Genomic DNA, 22,063 nt, shown 5'->3' on the forward strand with positions numbered 1-22,063 from the left:
ATCTGAACGTGGCGGCGCCTCCCGGAGGCTGCGCGGGCAGAGGCCCTGCCGTTTGGCGCAGGCGCAGAGCCGCAGACGAGATTCGTTGGCCCTTACGCTAGGAAAGGGAGAACTAGCTTGCTCTCGTAGCTGCTCTAAGTATGTGGACGTTTACGCGTGTTTTATGCATCTTCTCTTTGGTTTGTGCTTTGCCCCAGCGGCCTCTCCACTTACTGGGCTGTCTGTCTCTAAGAGCTCATTTTACCACTACCTGCGTTCGTACAGCCCCGGGTTCCGCTCCCACGCGGACCTGTAAACCGCAAGAAACTGCCGTCCGGTGTTAACTTTGAACCTTCCAGCGAAACCAGTTGAGCCACTAAATAGTAATAATAATAATAATAAACCACTTAGGGAGGTCAAGACAGGAGCATCACTGAACGCCCAAGCTCGAGACCAGCCGGAGCAACATAGCGAGCCCTCATCTCCACAAAAAATAGAAAAATTGGTCGGGTATGTTGGCGCCAGTAGTCCCAGTTAACTCCCAGAAATCGCTTGATCTCCAAAGTTTGAGGTTGCTGTGAGCCACCGTTGCGCTGCTGCACTCTTAGCCCCGCAAGAGTGAGACCCTTCTCTTAAAAACAAAAAAGAAAGGAAACGTGTATCTGTATATGAATGGGTGTTCTCCGCTTTTCCCCTCCTTCCCATTTTAATTAATACACACATGTGATACACATTTTCACAGGAAATTCAAGTTTCCTTCCCAGACCTCTAATCTTCCTCCTCAGTGGCAAACAGTTTTGTTACTACCTACCAGGGATTCTGTGCGCAGGCAGACCTGTGTTTATGGGTGTGCCTGTCTCCCTCTTTTATAACAGTAAGGAACATGCCATTAACACTTTTGTGCATCTTATTGTGTCTCCCGTCATTGGAACGTGAGCTTTGTGAGGGACAAGGATTTTAGTTTGTCTACAGGTATATCCTCACTATCTGGAATAGTTCCTGGCATATTAGACATTTAGTATATACTATATTTTGATTATGTTTAACATTCTTTTTCACAGTTACATGTATGTCACTGTATGTATCCTATCTTTTGGAATAATAAGCATCTTACTGGTGCCTTTTTTTCCTCTCCAAAAGGGAGTTTATAGAATGGCTAGGTGAGAAGATACAATTTTAAATTTTGGTAGATAATACTAAATAGCCTTTAAAAGTTTTAACAACACTGCAAAACAACCAACAAGATGCCTATTTCGCTACACCCTTGCCAACCTAAAGTAAAACATATTGTTTCATTATACTTTCAACTTGTGTTTATTTAATTACAAATGAAGTTAAGAATGATCTTTCACAATGTTATAAATGTGGGGGTTTTTTTTCATGTGAATTGCCTGATTATATCCTTTACGTAGTTTCTGTGCTGTTGATTTTTAACAGCACTTTACATACTAAAGTTAACCACTTTGCTGACATGCATTTAGAACCATGCATTTAGATCAATTCTTTTTAGTATTTTTCCATGTAGAAATGCTTTGTTTGTATATATGCGGATTTATCCAATCTTTTATGGTTTGGGATTTGGTATTTTCCTTTGAGCTGCATTTTCCACTTCAAATTGTTTTGCAAAATTTTTTCTCTTGTATTTTGTAGTGTCATATCTGCTACTTATATTTTTGTCAATCATTTGGCCTGTAATTACAGAGTAATGTCAAATAACAAAGACACACACCACATACTTTGTCAACCAAGAGACTAAAAATTATTTTACTCTTCTTTAATCTCCCTCTTCTGTCCTCTTCAGCAGTTGTGGAAGAGCCTTGTCCGTCTTCCCAACCTCTTCATACAGTTCCTTCCTAACTCTCAGGGCTTCGTTTTAGATTGAATGGCCTTAGAAACTTTTCTTTCTACCTATCTTAATGGAATACAAGAGGAAGAAGGGAAAAGCATGTATTCCACATCCAAAAAAATTTTAACTGAAATCTTGGAAACGTTTCTTCTCATTTATCCTGCTTGGGATTTATGATTCCTGAATCTGTGGGTGTCTTTTATTATTGCTAGAAAATTCTCGGCTATTATCTTTCCATACAGTGCCTCTTCCTCTAATTTCTCTTTCTAGAATTTCTCTTCCTTCAATTTCTAGATATGCTGGAGTTTTTTTCTTTCCTCTATATTTCTTAACCTCTCCAATACTTAGTCTTTGTCTCTCCCTGAATTCTTTATAACTTCCTCCAGCCTATCTTCTAGTTCAGTTTTCTCTTCAACTCTGTCAAACCTGTCAATTTAACCTTTAACCATTACGTTTTGAATATCAAAGGCTATGTTTTTCATTGTTGGAAGGTTGTTTGTTTTAATTTGAACCAGTCTGGTATCTTTAATATTGTCTTCCTTTTCTGGAGATTTCAATTCCTTTAATGTTTATGATTATCTTAAACATTTTTACTTTATGGTCCCCATCTGATAAGTCTATTAGTTGAAGTTCATCAATGCCACATTCTACTGTTTGTTTGGTCTACTGGCCTTGCTCATGATTAGGAGACGAGGAAGAAATTGTAAGCTCATCCATGGTAGGGTGTTTTCTGTAGGAATACTGTACGGTCTGTGTAGAGATGTCCCCTCTGAAAACATTTTTGCTTTACTACAACCAAGTGATCCAGAGCACATAACTTCTTTAATGTTAATCTTTTGTGTAATTTCTTAACATTCCCAGAAAAATTAGGTAGTATAAATTTGAACTTCAAACCTGTATTAGAGCAGCAGATTTATGGTTACAAATTTTACATAGGAGGATAAGGATACAGATGAGATCCCAGCTTTGGGTGTATTTGGAAATGAAGAGCTCTCAGTTCCAGACCGTACTCCCAACGAGGCCCAAGGTTATCTCTCCTAATAGTTTGTAGCCATTAAAACCAAGTACTTTGACTACTACTACTGGCAAAACCAAGCCAAAAGAAAACTATACTCAGCATCAGGTTGTTGTAAGTTCTCTCTGTCGTTGTCAGGTTTTAAGGGAAAGATGTGATATTTCCCTTATCTTCTTGAGAAATCAGCAGTACATTTCTAAAAATATGTTCCTCATATTTTGTCCAACTTTATCTAAGTACTTTATAATGGGAAAATTTTCCAACTATATAGTCACCCAAATTGCCAAAAACAGAAGACCTGGAAATACCTCTGTAGAGATTGTAGTTTATAAAAATGCCAACTAAAACATTCCATATTGAATGCTCCTTAAATTCTATTCTGAAATTCTGTTCTGGCTTTGAACATTAATAGTGACTCCTGTTGTTAAAACTTTTTCACTTGACCCTGCTATGTACCTCTTCCTTTATTCAGTCCACAAACATTTGAGAACCTACTGTGTTCCAGGTCCTTTTGTGGATGATGTTGCCAATTTTGAAGATTGGATTGTAAATAGACATCAAAGGAATCACTTGGCCCTTGGGCTAATATCAGGTATAAATACATCAAGTGGTAAAAAGTGATACAGAGAAAAGCAAAGCAGAATAACGTGTCAGTGAGTGATGGTCTGATTGGAGCCATGAAGGGGACTGTTTTACACCAGGTGGTCAGTAACGTCCTTTCAGATAAGGTGACATTTGAACAGTTATACAGGATGGGAGAGGGAGGCATATAGCTATACGGAAGACTAGCATCCAGACTAGAGAGAACCACAAATGCAAAAGACCTGACGCAGGAATGGATTTGACTCCTCCAACAAAGCCAGTACCTGAAAAGAATGAGTGAAGTAGACAGGGGTGGGATATTAGAGCAGAAAAACCATCTTTCCACATATTCCCCCCTTATTCAATCAATTCCTGTCCCCTGCACCCTTTCCAATGTCTCTTGTACTGTCTTTTCGGCCTAGTTCAAATCTTAACCACTCCTGTGTTTTCTTTATCTGAGATTGCCTACAACACTTCTCAAATACAGGTACTCAATAAATGATAACGTTTTGAATTACTTTTTCCAGAATATGTTGTCTTGGCTGTCCCTCTCAATGAGCACCTAATGGAACACATTCCCATGTGGGAGGCAAATAGGCTGACCTGTCTGCCAGGCTCCTGGCCTCAATCCAGGGCAAAGCTCACAGATACACCATCCCTGGGGGCGCATCAAGACCACTGAAGAGGAAAGGAGTCCAGAGGCACCCCAGACAGGGCAAAGTCTTTAAGACCATCTCTGCCCAGAGAATCATCAGGCAAGTGGGCTGAGACCTTTGAACTCCTGATAGGCAGTTAAATGAGGGAAACTAGCTTGCTTGCCCTGCAGAAATGGAACTTGTTTTTCCCTCCTCATTTCTAAATTCATTACCAGCCACTGTTGACAATTTACTAGCCTATATTCCGGATGACCCAGCTGTTTTCTCTTTACCCAATCTTCCTGGGGACTTGGGATTCTTCTAATCCTATTTTAGAATTTTGGCACCTTTACATTTTACATATATGCTTTGCATTAGAGATGGATAAAAGGTTTCTGAGAAGTCAGAGAGTTGCTACATTGTCTCAATCTGCTGCCCAGTGGCATGTGAGTCAATGTAAGCCTCTCCAGGCTCCCCAGAGTTTACATTAAATTGGTATAAAGTCTCATTATTTTTCCCCAGCGTCATCCCACAACCCAGGTCAGGGCCCACCATATACCCTGACACCCCTCAATTTCATTTCCTTTGGCATTACAACCTCTGGTTTGAAATGTGTGATGGGAAATGAAGTTACGTTCACACAGAAACTGAACAGTCTATACCACTGGTTTTATTTGCTTAATTGGTGGTACACGGTTCACAGGAGATGCACTTTACTTTTACACAGGCTTGTAAATAGAAAAATACATTGACACATAAAAATATGGTACTTCAATATAAAACTTAAACAATTTTTTCCAAAAAGAATACAGGTTATTTATTTCAATAATTAAAGGTGGTTCTTATGTATGTACTATATCATGTATATATTTAATTATATGTTTAAGGCCAATGGAATCTGTAGTTAATTACTCATTTGGTTCTTGAAAACTGAAACGTGCAAACATTGTCTTATTTTTAACTACACAAGTGGGCCGTATAAAATATGCCCTAATATGTAGGTACAAAATCATGATGTACTCCACTGAAGTCTCATGGCAACTTTAGAAGGCAATGCTTTATGATTGAGATCCTGCCCTTGAAACACCCAAATCTTTTCCTAACTAGAATACCCAATTCAAATGCATAGGCCTCCAGGACTTCCTTAGAATTTAAAAGAAGCCCCTATTTCAAGGATATAAATACATAAAATATTACTAACCATGGATAAGTTTGTTACTGGAGTGGTAGAAAGACAGTGACAAAAAAAAAAATGATGGATGCTCAATAAAAATCCATTTGAAAATTATATAAAAGTAATTATTTTTTACCATACTTGTATTTACCTAATTACTGTTCTGCAAAACATTTGCCACCACAAAATACAGTTACTTTTATTCTTTATCTAAATTGAATGATACTTTCCCTGGAAATTTTAATTTACTTTAAGCCATTTTAACAAGAACTTTCCCTTGAATGAATACCCTTAAACTTTATAAACAATTTTCAAAAACCATATTTTAAAACCACCTTTAATTTGATATGAAGACACTTTGGCAGTGGAGTAGAATACCTGGTTTTGGCAAGACCCAGCAAGTATGTAAATGCCCATGATCTCAATTAAAAATACAAGCTATGGAATACTTCATTTCTCTCATGTTGAACTAGAGTACAGATGTGATTGCTTAGATACAAATGTCTGTCTTCCACCATTTTAAAACTAATTCCTTTAATTCAACCAATGGAAAAGTAAAACAAGTTGCAAATATCAACAATACAGAGCCCGATGGTGAGGACAGAGAAGAGCAGTTTACAAGCCAATTGAAACTGCAGCCTAAGGATGCCAGGCCATCATGATAAATATAAAGAAAAAGAACTTAAATATTTACTAATCACAAATAACTTTAGCACAAGCACCAGCGATGTTCAGATATTTGGCCAGCACACGGGCCAAATATAGTATGAATCACAGTGCCTGGAGCCATAAAATCTAATACCCTAACCTTTCAATCAACAGTTCAAAGCAATGAATATATAGGGAGGAGCCAGAAGTCCCACTTCAGTTGCTCCTACTCCATCAAACCATCCCTGCCCCCACCTCCACTCCCTTTCCCACCAACAAAAAGGCACCGGGAGTGTGCAGTTGGTCAATCCAATTTACCTAGAATCTATGGACATAACCTTAATTTGTCCTATATTCATGTTAAGAGAATGCTTACCTAAAATTAGTACCCGAAGACATTGAACTGGTGTATGTGAATGGTCTTATTTGACATTCAAGTGGTTTAAATGGCACTTTAGAAGGTCACATATAGTAGGAATTTTTTAATTCATACTATCCATACTGTGATAGTTTTGTAATTGCATCTAAGATCTTAAATGAGACTCTGTGCCTGTTTACATTAAGGCAGGTGACATATCCTCTGTCACCCTATGTAATGAATATACTCTTCTGTGGCTGCAAAATCCTGAATCCTAGAATGATCTACTGCCATGGGCTAAGGTTTCATAAGGCACTTTCAGCTCTGTGAAATAGTTCTCCTAACTTTCAGACTGACTCCTAAGAAAATATTTACAAAGCTGCAAAAAATTAATTTTAAAACTGGATGCTTTATTGATAGGCCTACTGGAAATGGTGAGAAGCAGGTTGTCTACAGTGCCCATTCATCCCTCACTGTACCAGGTATCACTCACAGAGAAGATCACAGCCATGGGCCACTTGTTCACTATGTCGCTTCCGTGACTTTTCAACAGCCACATACCCCCTTCTCCTTGTTTTCACTTAGCTGACTGGTAGAGGTGTGACCATTGGACCGCACCACTCCCTCAGGAATCCAGGACTTGTCCACACACCGTTCCATTCGCTTCATGATCAGGTCCAGAAGCATTTCAATTGCTTGGCTTATGTTTGTCCCATTGGCAGCGCTGGTTTCAAAGTAGGGGATTCTAGAAGACAGAAAACTTAGGTAACAACACATAAAAGGAAAGGACAGTGACCTTTGCCCTTGATGTCTCAAAGAACAACTACAAATACCCAAGATGACGAAAACACTGTGCCACCCCAGGGTTCATTAAAAAGTAAAAATGACAATAAAAATAATTCATACTGTGTTCCTAATAGAGATGTAAAACTGGTAATTTTTTCCCTTTTATTTATCACACGTTACTTTTTAATCTCATATTCTCTGTTTCTGAATGGCACCAATAGCCATGCAAAAAAGACCCTCTTCTTTTTTCATGAAACCAAAGCAGATACTGTCTCTACTATCACTACCTACACATATGCCTTTGTTATTTATTGCCAAGATCATTTCGGAGCCTTTACTTCCTGCTTCTAGTACCCCCCACCGTCCCATCTCTATACTTTACAGTTGAAATGATGTTTACATAAGTTAAAAGTCACATCACTCAAAACTGGGAATTTTAGACAACTAATCTCCAAAAGATCTTCAGACTTGACCATGGCAGATCAATTTTCATTCCTTTTAAGGGAGCATATTTATGTAATATGTATTTTAATAACAGAGTTAAAACTTTGCAAATTTAAAACTTTACTCATGCTATAAAAACTGTTTGAATTTGTCTATGTGAAAAGTAAGACCTGAAAACTTCTACAAATAGAAAAGACTATCTTTTTTGATACTAGGATGAAGCAGGATTTCTTGATATAGCTATAGAAGCTTTAAACTGCAAGGAAAAAGTTTGATAATCTTGATGATGTTAAAACTTAAAACTTTGGAGCTACAAAGTTTTTTATAGATCATAAAGTCCAAAGAAGAGTCACAGACCAAAACAGATGGTGTTTCATAGAACTGAAAAATGGGTTAGCATCTGAAAAACACAAATAGTTTCCCAAATTACTTAAGGTAATAAACAAGATGATACAAAAATAGACAAAGGATATACACAGGAAAAATCTCAGAAATGATATTTATGAAAAACTGTTCAACCTCTTTAAAAATAAGGGAAATGCAAACTAAAATAATGGCATCTAATTCAAACCCAGATTGGCAAAAATATAAAAATCTCCTAATACCAACTATTTCCAAGAAGTGGAAAAGAGAAATTTACATGTATTGCTGGTGCAAGTATTAACATAAATTTGTTACAATTACTTTGGCAAATAACATAGTAATATCTGGTAAAATTGAAAGTGTGCCTGGTAACACCAATTCTATGCATACAATCTAAAGCTGAGCCAAAGTGTGTTGATGTGCAGTGAGTTACAGGTGTACCTGAGATGATATTGATCCCTCAGCCTTGGGACAACTGAGAAGAGCCTACAGAAGCCAGAGTCCATGAACCCATCTTCTCCAACCTTGAGCAGCCTTCTTCATTTATCCCAGGGAGCTGTACAAATAATTTTGTAAAGGATTTTTTTCTTTTCTTTTTCTGAGATGGGATCTCACTATATTGTCCAGGCTGGTATCAAACAGTTCTACTGCCTCAGCCTCCCAAGTAGCTGAGGTTACAGGTGTGTGCCACCGTACCCACTGTACAAATATTGTCATTTGCAGCTCAGTCCGTGTAGCACAGTGGTTATGGCGTTAGCCATATACCCCAGGGCTGGTGGGTTCAAACCCAGCCTGGGCCAGCTAAAACAACAATGACAACTGCAACAACAGAAAAATATAGCTGGGCATTGTGGCAGGCACCTGTAGTCCCAGCTAATGGGGAAGCTGAGGCAAGAGAATCACTTAAGCCTAAGAGTCTGAGGTTGCTGTGTGCTGTGACACCACTGCACTCTACCCAGGGCGACAAGTTGAGACTCTGTCTCAAAAAAAATTAAATAAAAGCTCTTAGATCAGAATCTGACATATAGTAAACACTTGATAAATGTTTATTTCCAGCACAGAAATGTATTTAGGTCATAAAAGTTTATTTGTAAATTTGTTGTTTAAAACTCAGAACGTATTATGTCACTAGCAATATTGTAAACATTAAATTCCCAGACTAGCCCACAAAGTTTGGTTTAATCAACAATGCAGCTGGTCTTTAAAATCTACAGAACTTCCCTAATTCTAGTACCTGGGACCGTGCTTCCCTACATCACAGATGGATCACTCGACCTGTCCTAGCCAAAGTGCCTCATGCCCCAAAGCATCTGCCTCCTTCATGCCTCATTAAACCCTTCACTCCTCAAATGATCTTCACTAAATACTAGCAAAAGAAAATGGATCTTACTTCACTGATTAATGTCGAGGTGTAAATGACTATTGCCTCTAGTTCAATGTTTATTAGCTTAATCAAATATCTAACTGGGTAGACTTTCAAAGTGTAGGAGTGAAGTTACACATTTTTAAGTCACTCATAGTAAAAGATGTGCAATATTACCATGATACGGTTTAAAATTATAACTCCAAATTCAAGCAATAAACTTATTTCAATTCAAAGCATATTTTCTTGCCGTTTGTGAACCCCCAAGTCATGCAACCAGGAATCAGGAAAACAACTTTAAAATCTGAGCAAGTGGGACAATAGAGCTTTCATTTCTACAGGAATAAATGAATGATATAGTTCATTCCATTCAGTTCTTTGAGCTGCCAGAGGAAAAAAACTATACGGGATCAGAGAAAAGACTCTGAATTAAGATTTTTCCTTCCATAGGAAAATGATATCCCAGAGACAGAAATGTGTACGGCTCTTACATTTGAAAACTGGACTGTGCTGCTTGCACGAAGGGCACTGGAAGGCTACTAGATGGAATTGGGAATATTTTTATGTCCATATCTTTTAAATGCTTTCTTTAGAAGTTTAACCTACCTTATCGGAATAGTTTTATTAAATATGTTACACATTTTAAAAGCAATGTAAAAATAGTCTGAACTGGGGAGGGAAGTGAGGATAAAAGAAGAAATAAAGTCCAGCTGTTAAGATTCTGGGTTCCAGAGTAAACTAACTGTATGTATCCCCATTTCCAACTGTGGACACTGCCTCCCTATCTGAAAAGGGAAGTAACAGAGGTCCATGGGATTGCAGTAAGAAGGAAAGGAGATAATATATGTCAAGTGCTTAGCACATGCCTACCACCCAGCAATAAATGTTAATCTAATGGGATTTTTTTTTCTTCTCTAAAAAATCTTCTGCTGTGCCCAAAACTTATTAGGCAAAAATGTAATAATCAACCCCTAAGTTCAAGATTTTGAACTGACCCAGTTTCGCCTCAGAAAAATATTCCTTCTCTCCACGGGGTGGTGCTAATGTAACGTTTCCACAGAACAGCACTGCTAAAAGCCTGAACAAATTCTGTAGTACCAGCGTGTAAATGGTCACTTAGTGGCCATTTGGGGTACATGCAGACCAATTTTAATATGCTTTTTAAACACTGATTAATCTTTAATTTTAAAATAAAAATAATTCAATGAACAAGTTCAAATCAATGAGAGGGACATACTTGCTTACAGTATCTTTTCACCAAGATCTCCCTCCTGCCATAGGTTAGGATCCACATCTACCTGATTTCTTTTCTTTTAGTTCCAGAAAACAAGAAGATCCTAGATACCAGTTAGAAGATTCCAGGAATTATACAACTATGTTTGGTGATTCTGTCAAATGGTTCTAGATATTTGGTTCACATAGAAATTCACAAGAGAAATTTCTCCTTAAAGTGAGAAGTGAGTCTCGCTACTTTTTCATAATCTATTGGACACTAAATGAAATGACATTTACAGAAAGGGGCTGACTGCTTGAACTTGAACCTGGAAGATTGCAGCAAATGAAATCTAGATCCTCTACTGAGATAAATGGGGCTCTGCAAATCATTCTTGTAAGTCTGTGGTTTATTTATGGGGGCTTAAAACATACCCAATGATACATCACTAGTTTATTTCTCAGATCAAGAAAGAATCCCAACAACTTTGTAAAAATGAAGCCTTTAGATACTAGATAAAATTCTGATCATTCTGCAAAACTAAGCCACTTGAATGAAACTCCCAAAATGATCTGCACTGATATTACTAAAGTTGTTAGTAAATGTCTTTAATTCCTCTTTTATTCCAGACACACTTTTTTTTAATGAGTTTTTTTTTTTTTTTTTGAGACAGTTTCACTTTGTCACCCTTGGTAGAGTGCTATGGCGTCATAGCTCACAGCAGCCTCAAACTCTTGGGCTCAAGTGATCCTCTTGCCTCAGCTTTTCATTTTTAGTAGAGATGGAGTCTCTTTCTTGCTCAGGCTAATCTCAAACTCCTAGGCTCAAGGGATCCTCCCATCTCAGCCTCCCAGAGTGCTAGGATTACAGGCATGAGCCACCACTGAAGCCCATTCCAGATACTTTCTTTCTTTTTTTTGAGACAGAGCCTCAAGCTATCCCCCTGGGCAGAGTGCTGTGGCATCACAGCTCACAGCAACCTCCAACTCCTAGGCTCAAGCAAGTCTCCTGCCTCCACCTCCCAAGTAGCTGGGACCACAGGCACCCACCACGACACCCAGCTATTTTGTGGTTGCAGCTGTCGTTGTTTTGGCGGGCCGGGCTGGATTCGAACCCACCACTGTAGGTGTATGTGGCTGGTGCCTTAGCCACAGGTGCCAAGCCCATTCCAGACACTCTTAAGCTTCTCCCTCACCAACAGCCAGTAGCCTTCGGTGGGGAAAATGTCATATCACTGCCCATTTCTTTGTACAGCGCATGAAATACATACATTCAGTTGTCACACTTTGAGGATAGTCACAATTTTCTCTATTTCCCTCAAGTCCAAATCAGGAACAAAGTCTTATTCTGACCTCCAGCAACCCTCTGTGAATAAAGCAGTGTGGGCAGGCAGTTTAATGCAACCACATTGTCAGTTGCCACCTTGGAATCACCTAAGTCATATTCGCTCACAGAGTGACGTCACTGTCTGGTTAGGTGTTCCCTGAGTACCAATTCCCCTTCCTAGTCTGTATCATAGCTGAGATAATTAACTGTGCAAGGAAAAAAAAAAAGTCCTCTCTTCAGCATGGATTTTTCAGGGATAAGTCACTGTGCACATTTCCCTTACCCATGCATGGCACAAGGAGACAACCGTTTCATAGTCTGTGTATGAATAACTTTGTCCAAGGAAAAGACACGCTAGTGTGCACACCTGCCAAGGAAAATGTCAAATAGCACGGATTCCTGATAGTAACTAGGCGTCTATGCTGGTTTTCTCAAAGTGCTGTCCTGAACCAACAGCAGCAGTGTTTAGGGACTAGTTAGAAATGTAAATTTGTGGGCTCCACCCCAAGCCTGGATGAGAACTTGTGAGACACGGCAGGCACTCAGGAAATTCTTAGGCACCTGAAGCCTGAGATCTAACCGTGTCATCTAAAACAGAGATGTCGACAATGCTTCATTCTGCTCTCTCCTAATATACAGGGTGGCCATAAAGTTCGCGTGCAATTTAAAATAGTCTATTTTAAATAGTGTATTTAATAACCGTATTTGCCACTGACTTAGTAGATACTTTTAGAGCATTTTAGCAAGTGTGCATTTTAATCATGGCAGAAGTACAAGTTTGCACAAGTTTCTGTTCTGCTCTCTTTTCTGACTTCCTTGATGATATCACTCAACACAACATACCAGAGAACATTATTTTGTACTTGTCCTGGGAAAATTCAACTGGGTTAGCCGAGAGATCACTTGTTCTCTTAGGAAGTGACCTAAGAGCTTCGTATTTTCATATTACAATTTAACCAAGACTCACAGCAAAGACAAAAGCAAAAAAAAAAACACCTAGAAAATTAGAGGCAAAAACTCTTAGGCTACTAAAAAGAATATTTTTTCGTTTGAGTCCCAAGAAAGGCAGGATTGCATTTTTTCCTAACAGATTGAGTTGTGTAGTGTATTCGTGGTTATCAAGATACTCATACAGCTTTAGGATTTCGGACTGGTAAATATTCATGATGTGTGAAAAAGTATAATACATACTACGATCTCAGTCCCATAAAACTGGATGTTGGGTGTGTAAACTCGGGATCTAGAAGGGCATGTCAAACTATAAACCTCTTTGCAATGGCTCCATTCTTTACTTCTTGTGTTCTTCAGTTTCCTATACTGCATATATTGACTTTTTAAAAATAAAGATTGTAAAAACCTGAAATAAAAACTGTTTCTGATATTCAGGCAATTTACCTTTTCCACTTTCAACTGCTGTGTAAAATCCTTATTCTCAGATTCACTTGTCCCAGCACACACAGATTCGTGTTCCCTACATGCATGTAATGTTCTGTATTAGGCTTGCAAAGTTTTTCTGAGACAGAGTCTTTCATTCTCTGAATGTATATATATACATATATTCCAGAGTACCACTTGTGAGCTCATGACCCATTGTTATAAATTGAGGCTGGAAGACAGCTTAATGGTTACAAGAAAATGCCGTGAGGGCTATGTTGACCAGTTTGATGAAAGCATTGCAGATTGTGTGTAAAACTAGCACATTGTACCCCATGATTGCATTAATGTACACAGCTATGATTTAATAATAAATACAATTACAAGAAACCTCAATTTGTCCAACAACCTACAAATGATATGAAGATCTCCCATAAATTGTACCCTCTTGGCTAACTGACAACTAGAGCCCTTTAGTGCACATGCAATCAATAAAAAATGCTATTTAAGAATAAAATAAGATGTCTGTGAAAATAATCATTAAACTTTAAGCCAGATTTGTAAAATGCCACGTGCACCAGATTGCTCCAGCACATTTGTCTGTGAAAGCGCCCAGCAGCCTACAGAACGCTTTGTGCTTCCGTCCCTTTTCTTTCAAGAGTTTCAATTATTCCTATCTGCTGATCCCTCTCTGCTCATTTTAACTCAACCCAGAAACTACAGATTGAGGAAACACTCCCCAGCCATCCTGCACGGGGCACAGGTGAAAGTCCCCTCATTCCTCAGATACCCAGTATGGCAGAAGGCCCCAAGTCTGGCTCTGTACTACTAGGTGGGCTGTGGAATCCTGAGAAGCAGAACAGAATAAATAACAAAGGGCTAAAGAAGCCCAGTGGGGAAAGAAGTTCATCCTGACTCTCCCCCAGCATTTGAGAATATACTTGTTTGATCTAACTAACTCCCCTAACTGCCTTTTCTTTTTTCCCATTTACAAAGGCACTTGTCAAACGCATGGTCCAGATGCATGGTTTCCATTGCTCATCGCAACTTCCTCCTCACTCCTTTGCAACACAGCTCCCGGCTTCGACACTTCAGTATTCTCTGTGGTCGCTGACCTCTCCTTGGGTCCCTCGCCCCTACCCACCCACTACTTTACACTAGTGCCTCTCGAGGGAATAGGGGGGCATATGAAAACCATCCGTGGGGCTTTGTCAGTTGCCACCCTGGAATCACCTAAATCAGTGGTTCTCCACCACTATACATGAAAAACACACTGAGAGCTTTTAAAAGGTACCAATGTGTCAGGCTTTGTAATGTGTCAATCTGGTCAGGCTGAACAGCATGTCCCAGAATTCTCTTTCCAGTTAGGGAGCATGTCCCAGAATTCTCTTTCTGGTTAGGGTGAACCACAAAGCAGATTTGGGAGAGATGTGGGGGCAGAGATGAGGCAGCAGCCACTTTATAGCTCACATGTGTTGTTATCTTCTGGCTCATCTCACTGGCAGACAACGGCAACCAGACCTGCTCCTGGGCCAGGGGTGTGTGGTTAGCCCTGCAGCAAAGGGCCCTGGCTTCTGCAGGACACCCACACAGAGGCAGAGGCGACCAGAGCTGCCATGGATTAGTCCGTCATTATGGGTCCCAGCTGGTTCTCACTTTCCCATCTATCCCCCACTTGATATCCAACTCTCCTTTCTAACTGCCTATCCTGCAGATTTCAAGCTTTCGCATCAAACACAAAGACGACACCTCACAGAGACTGCTTAACCAGCTCCCACAGTTGCATGTGGTCAAGTCCGCATACCAGATCCCTGTACATACATACAGGTATTTCTTCAATTGAACCCTGCCTGACAAACTCCTCCCGACCATGTATGTCAGATGCATGAAGGGAAGGCCCAGACATGAACATTTGTTAAAAGCTCTCCAGATGCTTCCAACATGGTTAGATAGCAACTACCCTAGGGTAAAAACCTCCACATCCGATTTTAAATCCTTGCTACAGTAAGCCCATAGTTGCTGAGACTCCCCCAAGTGAGCTAGAATTGAGAAAGGTTTAAAATTCTGTTCTCCCCCACCCTAAGCATTTTTTTTCCAAATTTATTCTCTTTTCCTTTCCCACAAATACAGCCACTTCCCACCTCACAGATCACTGCCATCTCCCTGTCGCTAGTCCCTCCTCCCTCCATTTTATCCCAGCTACAACTCCCATGCTGATCTAGAAAAACACACATAACATCCCTCCATGCTCAAAGGCTCTTGGGAACACCCTGTCTCCCACAGAGGTATTCAAAGCTTTCCAGAATCTGGCCTCTTCCCAGCTGGCCAACCTGTCCTTCCACTCCCTTCCAAGTGTAAACCCTATCAGTTTTCTGAACTTCCTTCAGCCCAAGGAAGAACAAAGCAATGGTCACACAGTGAAAAGGGAAAGGCCAGATCCCAGATCCCCGGCCTCCTTGGTTTCTGCCCAAACACTAACGCTGCTAGCTGGGTACCATCCTTTACCTACCACACCACACCACTCCATCTCCCTCCCCTCCATCCTCAACCTTCATTGCTGTCTCCCATTTTCAATACTGGAGGGGCATTGAATTTACATTTGGATTCTCAACCATATGATAAGTGGAAGGAGAATACAAATTCCTCTGTAGAAGTGACTTTGACACTTTTAACAAGCAACAACCGACTACGTCTTTTATGCCTAATTCATGGAGCTGCTACTATGACCCTATACCCAGGATTTGACCCTCCACTAGAAAAACAGCCTACACCAAAGAGGATCTCATACCCCCCTCCCAGCATAGAAATTTCAAAACCAGAACTCAGTCTGCAATACCCAATAAGACTTAATTATTCATCGTGTGTATTAGGTATGCTAGAATTCTACAACAACATATGAACTAATTTTGAAATATCCTTACTGAACATAGAGGATTTCCTTGTCCCAGGGGTCTCTTGTTCGTACTTCGAAAGAAGGCCTTACCCAGGGCGTTTGCACTCCCAGCTGTCTTCATACAAATGCCAAGAGATTGAGGAAACAGGACTGAAGCACAAAAGGGCGCCCTCACCCCATGGTTTTTCTCTGGCTCCCACTATCACATAATATTAATATAAAAAGGAGGGATGTTTGACACTCTCCAGGCCTACAATTGAGGTTTTGCTTTAATTTTTCACTTTTATCTGTTGTGTTACACGGTCATGCGCTAATGTTTATATTGAAAATGCTTTCTCAAAAAAAAAAGAAAATGCTTTCTCTAGATTTCTCCGCAGAAATACTCACCCATATTTCTCTGCAAGTCCCCTGGCTTCTTCCTCTTTTACTACTCTCTGGTCTTCAAGGTCACTCTTATTTCCACATAACACTATATCCGGGTTTTCACAATATGCATGCGTTTGTAGCTGACCTATTAATATAAGAAAGTTCATTAGAGGGAAGCAATAATGTGAGCATATGATCAAAGAATGCATGCAAAAGTTCTTTGAAAGCTGCAAATGGGCTCAGCACCTGTGGCTCAAGCAGCTAAGGTGCCAGCCACATACACCTGAGCTGGCCGGTTCAAATCCAGCCCAGGCCCGCCAAACAACAATGATGGCTGCAACCAAAAAATAGCCGGGCGTTGTGGTGAGCGCCTGTGGTCCCAGCTACTTGGGAGGCGGAAGCAGGAGACTCGTTTGAGCCCACGAGTTGGAGGTTGCTGTTAGCTGTGATGCCACAGCACTCTACCCAGGGTGACAGCTTGAGGCTCTGTCTCAAAAAAAAAAAAAGAAAGAAAGCTGCAAATGTATATAACAGATACCAGAAGCTGATATATCTTCAAAGCATCAATAATCTAAAGTATAAAGCTGAATATTCTTAACCACATACCCGAGTTAATTCATACCAGAGAGCTATGAGAGAATGTGCTAGCCCTCAAAAGGTGAGTGCCCACATGTGCACACACACAAAACATCAGACTTTTTGTGAGAAACCTGGAGGACTTCCTATGACTTATTGCTCATCTTAAAGCTCTGATTTTTCACTTATTTTTTCTCTACAGCAACAACATCTCTAAAAGGATTATCTTCCTATAAACCAACCTATTTCCATTGGAAATGTTTTTTACATTTTTCTAGCATCCTAGGGCAGAATCAATTTATTTAAAACAAACAAGATATGGCTCAGCACCTGTAGCTCAAGTGGCTAGAGCACCAGCCACATACACCAGAGCTGGCAGGTTCCAATCCAGCCCAGGTCCGCCAAACAACAATGACAACTATAACCAAAAAAACAGCTGGGCTTTGTAGCAGGCACCTTTAGTCCCAGCTACTTGGGAGGCTGAGGCAAGAGGATGGCTTAAGCCCAAGAGTTTGAGGTTGCTGTGAGCAGTGAAGCCACAGCACTCTACCCAGGGTGACAGCTTGAGACTCTGTCTCAAAAAAAATAAAAAATAAAACAAGATAGAGGATTTAATGAGGAGAAAAGACCAAGAATAAACAGTAAATAATTCTATTACCAGAACCCAGGGGAAGCCGAGGACTATAATTCTTTTCCCACAGCTTTTGTTTCCCCTGAAAACCTTTCAAGAGGCAGCCTTACAAAAAGCAATTGACTCAAAAGTAAGACCTTCACACTAAGCTAAATAATCTCCCAAAGAAGGAAAAATAAAGTCTTATTTCTTACTCAACACACCCCAGGGTGAAACTAATGCAACTCAAACTTTCACAATAAGACATACCTCAAAGTGCAAGGCCTCATTTATTTTTTATCACGGTTAACCAGAAAAGTGTTGACATTTTAGTTCCTCGTTGTGAAGTCATGTTCATTATTGTATTATCAAAAGAAAGTCCAGTCAGCAGGCATTTACCAAGCAGTAACACAGGCCTGCTATTTGGTATGGAATTTCAGGACAATTCTTTGCCTTCAAGGGGTAAGTGGGGTAAGGAGGTCTACAAGTTCAAGACCAAAGTGTACACCATTCACAACAGTCATGCCCTTTGTTCCCTCCAGGTTGCAACACAAGCTGTTCCCACACCCTTGAACACCCAACCACAACCTTCCTTTGAGACTTGCTTCATGGTTATCTCTGCTGTGGAATCTTTCTGGTCTGTCGAATGGCTCTGTGAATGCCTTACATGTCCAGTATCAGGGCTGTGAGTGTGGACTCGGGACCCAGTGTGCCTGGGTTTGAATCTGGCTCTGCCATTTACTAGCCATGTGACCCTGAGGAAGGTAGTTGCCTGCTTCACTTTCCCCATCTGTAAATGGTGATAACGATACAACTTATTTCCTAGGTCAAGGTAAAAGATGAAGTAGGTAAATTCAGTGAATCTCTGGCTAAGGTTTGAGGGCCAGCACCCTTACCACCACCTGAGAAATGCAAGTTCTCAGATCCCACCGCAGATCAGGAAGGCTGAGGCTAGCTGTCTGTGTTTTAACAATCCGCCCAGGTAATTCAGATGCACACTCACTTTGGAGAACCACTGAGTTACCATAGAAAAGCATTTATAAGAACTGTAAGCATTACCAGTCATAATGGTTAGTAGTGGGGGATTTTTAACGGAGAGGGGGAGTTTAGGAAGGGTGATTCTTGGTGACCTTTTCTATCTCTTTTTTTCTAATTTTCTTACATAGATTATGCTTAAACAAAAAGCAATTCATTATTTTAAAAATATCACTAAGGAAAAAGGCACCTACATCAATAACTATAGCATGAGGCAAGATGTGATAAGCCGTATAAAATGTGACCGGCGTTAAGAGGCGGGGAAAAGTCTAGTCCAACCAAGGTTATCACAGGAAGTTTCACAGAGGCCACTTTTGCCAAGTGATAAAGAACAAGGAGAACTCTAACCAGTTTTTAAAAATGGGAGTGGATACGTAAGGGATTTTCAGACAGAGGGAATAATAGGAGTAAAAAGAGAGAGGTAAAAACATGTTAAATGGAGGGTGGCGCCTATGGCTCAAAGGAGTAGGGCACCAGCCCCATATACCAGAGGTGGCGGGTTCAAACCCAGCCCCAACCAAAACTTTAAGAAGTTAAATATATACTTTCAGGCTCCTGTACTGCTTGTGTGTGGCTGCAGCAGTTTCACCTTAAAGCCTCCTTCCAAATCATGCTGGCCCTGGATAAGGAATGACCCTGAGCAGGACTCGCTTACTTCCCCCAAACCTCCAGGAAGACCCAGGATGGGATACGACACCACCTAGTTCCTTTCAGATTTCATTCCAGGCCCCAGGACTCAGGTCACTGTTCAGTGTCCTAAACTGAGCGGACCTCACCTGGAGATCCTTATCGCCCTTCCAAACAGGGCATGAAGAGGTGTGTAGCTGAGAAAGAAGGGCCTGTGAGGAGCAAAGGGAGGGTGCAGTTTGCGGTCCTCTCCCTGGCCGGTCAGGACCCAGGAGTCAGCTGCTGCTTTAATGTGACACTGTCTCCATCATGGCACATGCCAATTTTATAAATAAATATTTTAAATATATTTAAATAAGTTCTAGATAAGTTATTATTTTGAGGAAAAGAGAAAAATGAATGATCCCTATAATACTCAAAATGCTGACAGGCAGAGGAAAAATAAAATGGATAGAAATTTTTATTTCTAAGCTTATTTCTAAGTTTTTATTTCTTTATATCTAAGACTTGCTATTACCACCTCTGACATTGAACATCATCCCTTTTTATTTAAATGGGAGAAGAGGGGGAATATTTTCCATTGGAGATACGAAATCTTTAACATGCACATGGGTTTTTTTAACCTAACTTGGTAATAAAGATTCTTTACTTGGGTGGCCCCTATGGCTCAAGGAGCGGGGCACCGGTCCCATAGACCAGAGGTGGTGGCTTCAAGCCCAGCCCTGGCCAAAAACTGCAAAAAAGAAAAAAAAGATTCTTTACTGTGTAAGGAAAACAGAATACATACATACATGTTTTTATGTGATTTTGTTCTTTAGCTATAATGCCCAGGCACTTATCTAATGTCTCAGAATTTCAGTTTCTACCTGTAAAAAACAGGTTTATTATCATTCAATGCAAAGATTCTCAACGTACTCTCTTGGGATCCTTATAAAGTATGTGATTTAAGAGAACCCCAGGACTCATGCTGAAGGAGCAAAGGTGAGGATGATGAGCAGAGGATAAGGGACCAGACACTGGCACCATCATTCAGAGGCAAGGGAACTGACAAGGTGTACAACCCAGCCTGGCACCTAGTGAAGTGAAGCCCAGTAGGAATAACTACATTTGGAGAGCTCATATTTAAAGCATTTAATAGCTCTTAGGGCCCAAGTCACTTGAGAAAAGACCTAGACAGTCACTGAACTGAAAGCCAAAATTTCATGTTATTGCATAAGTCTATTACTCTACATGGCACAGTGTCCTCATCCTGAAATAAGGACACACCAACCCAAACCCACTTACAGGGTGGTTGTGATGATTAGCTACAAAGTGTGTGAAAATACTTTGAAAGCCACAGTGTGCCATATAAAATAATTTTGAAACTCTTCTTAAAAATAAGGCTATTATCAAAACTATAAGCAATTACCTTTTCGTAATCCCAAAACACCAAGTAATTTTTTTGAAGTAGATATTTTTAAGTAAATGCTTTCAAGATTTGGATGTTAAGAATGTAATATCACAGCCTTCTCTAATAAATTCTCTGGGGTTATAATCATACAAACTAAGAAGAAAAATATACATTTGAAAGCTATTAGGCTGGTGGCGGTGGTGGCTCATTCCTGTAATCCTAGCACTCTGGGAGGATTGCTTGAGCTCAGGAGTTCAAGACCAGCCTGAGTAAAGAGAAACCCTGACTCTTCTAAAAATAGAAAAAATTGGCCAGGTGTTATGGTGGGTGCCTATAGTGCCAGTTACTGGGGAGACTGAGGCAGGAGGATCACTTGACGCAGGAGTTTGAGGTTTCTGTGAGCTAGACTGACATCATGGCACTCTAGCCTGGGCAGCAAGTAAGATTCTGTCTCCAAAAAAAAAAAAAGTGTTATTTGGCCAAGTGGCAGGATTTTAAATGGCTGTCAATTTGGAGATTAGAATCTCTCCAAAGAGCCAAAATGAAGGTTGATGTATATTGCACCAGGATCACTTTGGCTAACGTCTCGTAGAATATTCCACCACAGGGTCCTCCTAGCCAATGCTCTGCTAAAATCAGAGATGGGACCTTATTGGGCCTGAGACATGATCCATCAAGTCTTCAAAAGATGTCTATTTAATACCCAGGGATGGTGCAAGCATCCATAACACACAACAGGCAAGCAGACAGAGATTTAACTTCTCCAGGCTTCTACTTTCTTGCCTGTAAAATAGTGATGAAAGACCCCATAGAACAAACTGATTAGATTACACTTAAAGTGCTGCCTTGGACCTGGAGCATAAGTTGTATTCAATAAATCACGGTAAAAGGAAAAGCAGAGTATTTCAATTAGTTATCTTTACCCCTAAACCAAAAACCTCACTCCTTTATACATTTGCACGTACTAGAAGCTCCTCTAAAAGTAGCGCCTGAGGGAGCCTTCCATTCCAGAGAGTGGGGAGCGGGACACAGGGAAACAGCTGACACTTACTTATCCAGTTTCTGACATTGAGGAAACTTTGTTCATTTGTCAGATCAAAAAGTAGAAGAAAACCCATAGCATCTCTGAAGAACGCTGTTGTCAAGCTACGAAACCTAGAAAACACAAGAGCCGATTAGTTAGCTGAGCTATAACTGAAATATAAAACTAAAAGAAATGCCCTCAGCCTCTTAGAAAGGTTTATCAATAACAAAGTACCTGATGATATTCCAGAAGTATATAGGACAGTTATTGATCACTTACATCAGCTTCACAGACGCTGTGATTTGAAAACCCAGCCTGCCGGACAGGGTTAAGGAGAACTAGTTTGTGATCTCTTAGTCTTAGCCAAGAATTTATCGTACAATTATGAGTTAATTAGGCCAAAAGCCAGGTCCTTGCTGGGTCTGCTTTCCTTCTG

The 22,063-nt window shown here is 40.2% G+C and overlaps 1 protein-coding gene across 1 annotated transcript in view; it reads right to left on the reverse strand.

Annotated features, from left to right (window-relative positions):
• Positions 1 to 6,626: 6,626 nt before the first annotated feature.
• Positions 6,627 to 22,063, reverse strand: part of RAB27A (RAB27A, member RAS oncogene family) — an 82,989-nt gene continuing 67,552 nt past the window's right edge. The window contains exons 5-7 of the mRNA XM_012801836.2: positions 21,655 to 21,758; positions 16,387 to 16,510; positions 6,627 to 6,982 (exon numbers count right to left, since the gene is read on the reverse strand). Of these exons, the coding sequence (XP_012657290.1) occupies positions 6,784 to 6,982; positions 16,387 to 16,510; positions 21,655 to 21,758 (427 nt within the window). The 3' untranslated portion in view covers positions 6,627 to 6,783. The remainder of the gene's footprint in view (positions 6,983 to 16,386; positions 16,511 to 21,654; positions 21,759 to 22,063) is intronic.

Source organism: Otolemur garnettii, unplaced genomic scaffold (assembly GCF_000181295.1).
Source record: "Otolemur garnettii isolate 467f Iridium unplaced genomic scaffold, OtoGar3 scaffold00011, whole genome shotgun sequence".
Classification (NCBI taxonomy): Eukaryota; Metazoa; Chordata; class Mammalia; order Primates; family Galagidae; genus Otolemur; species Otolemur garnettii.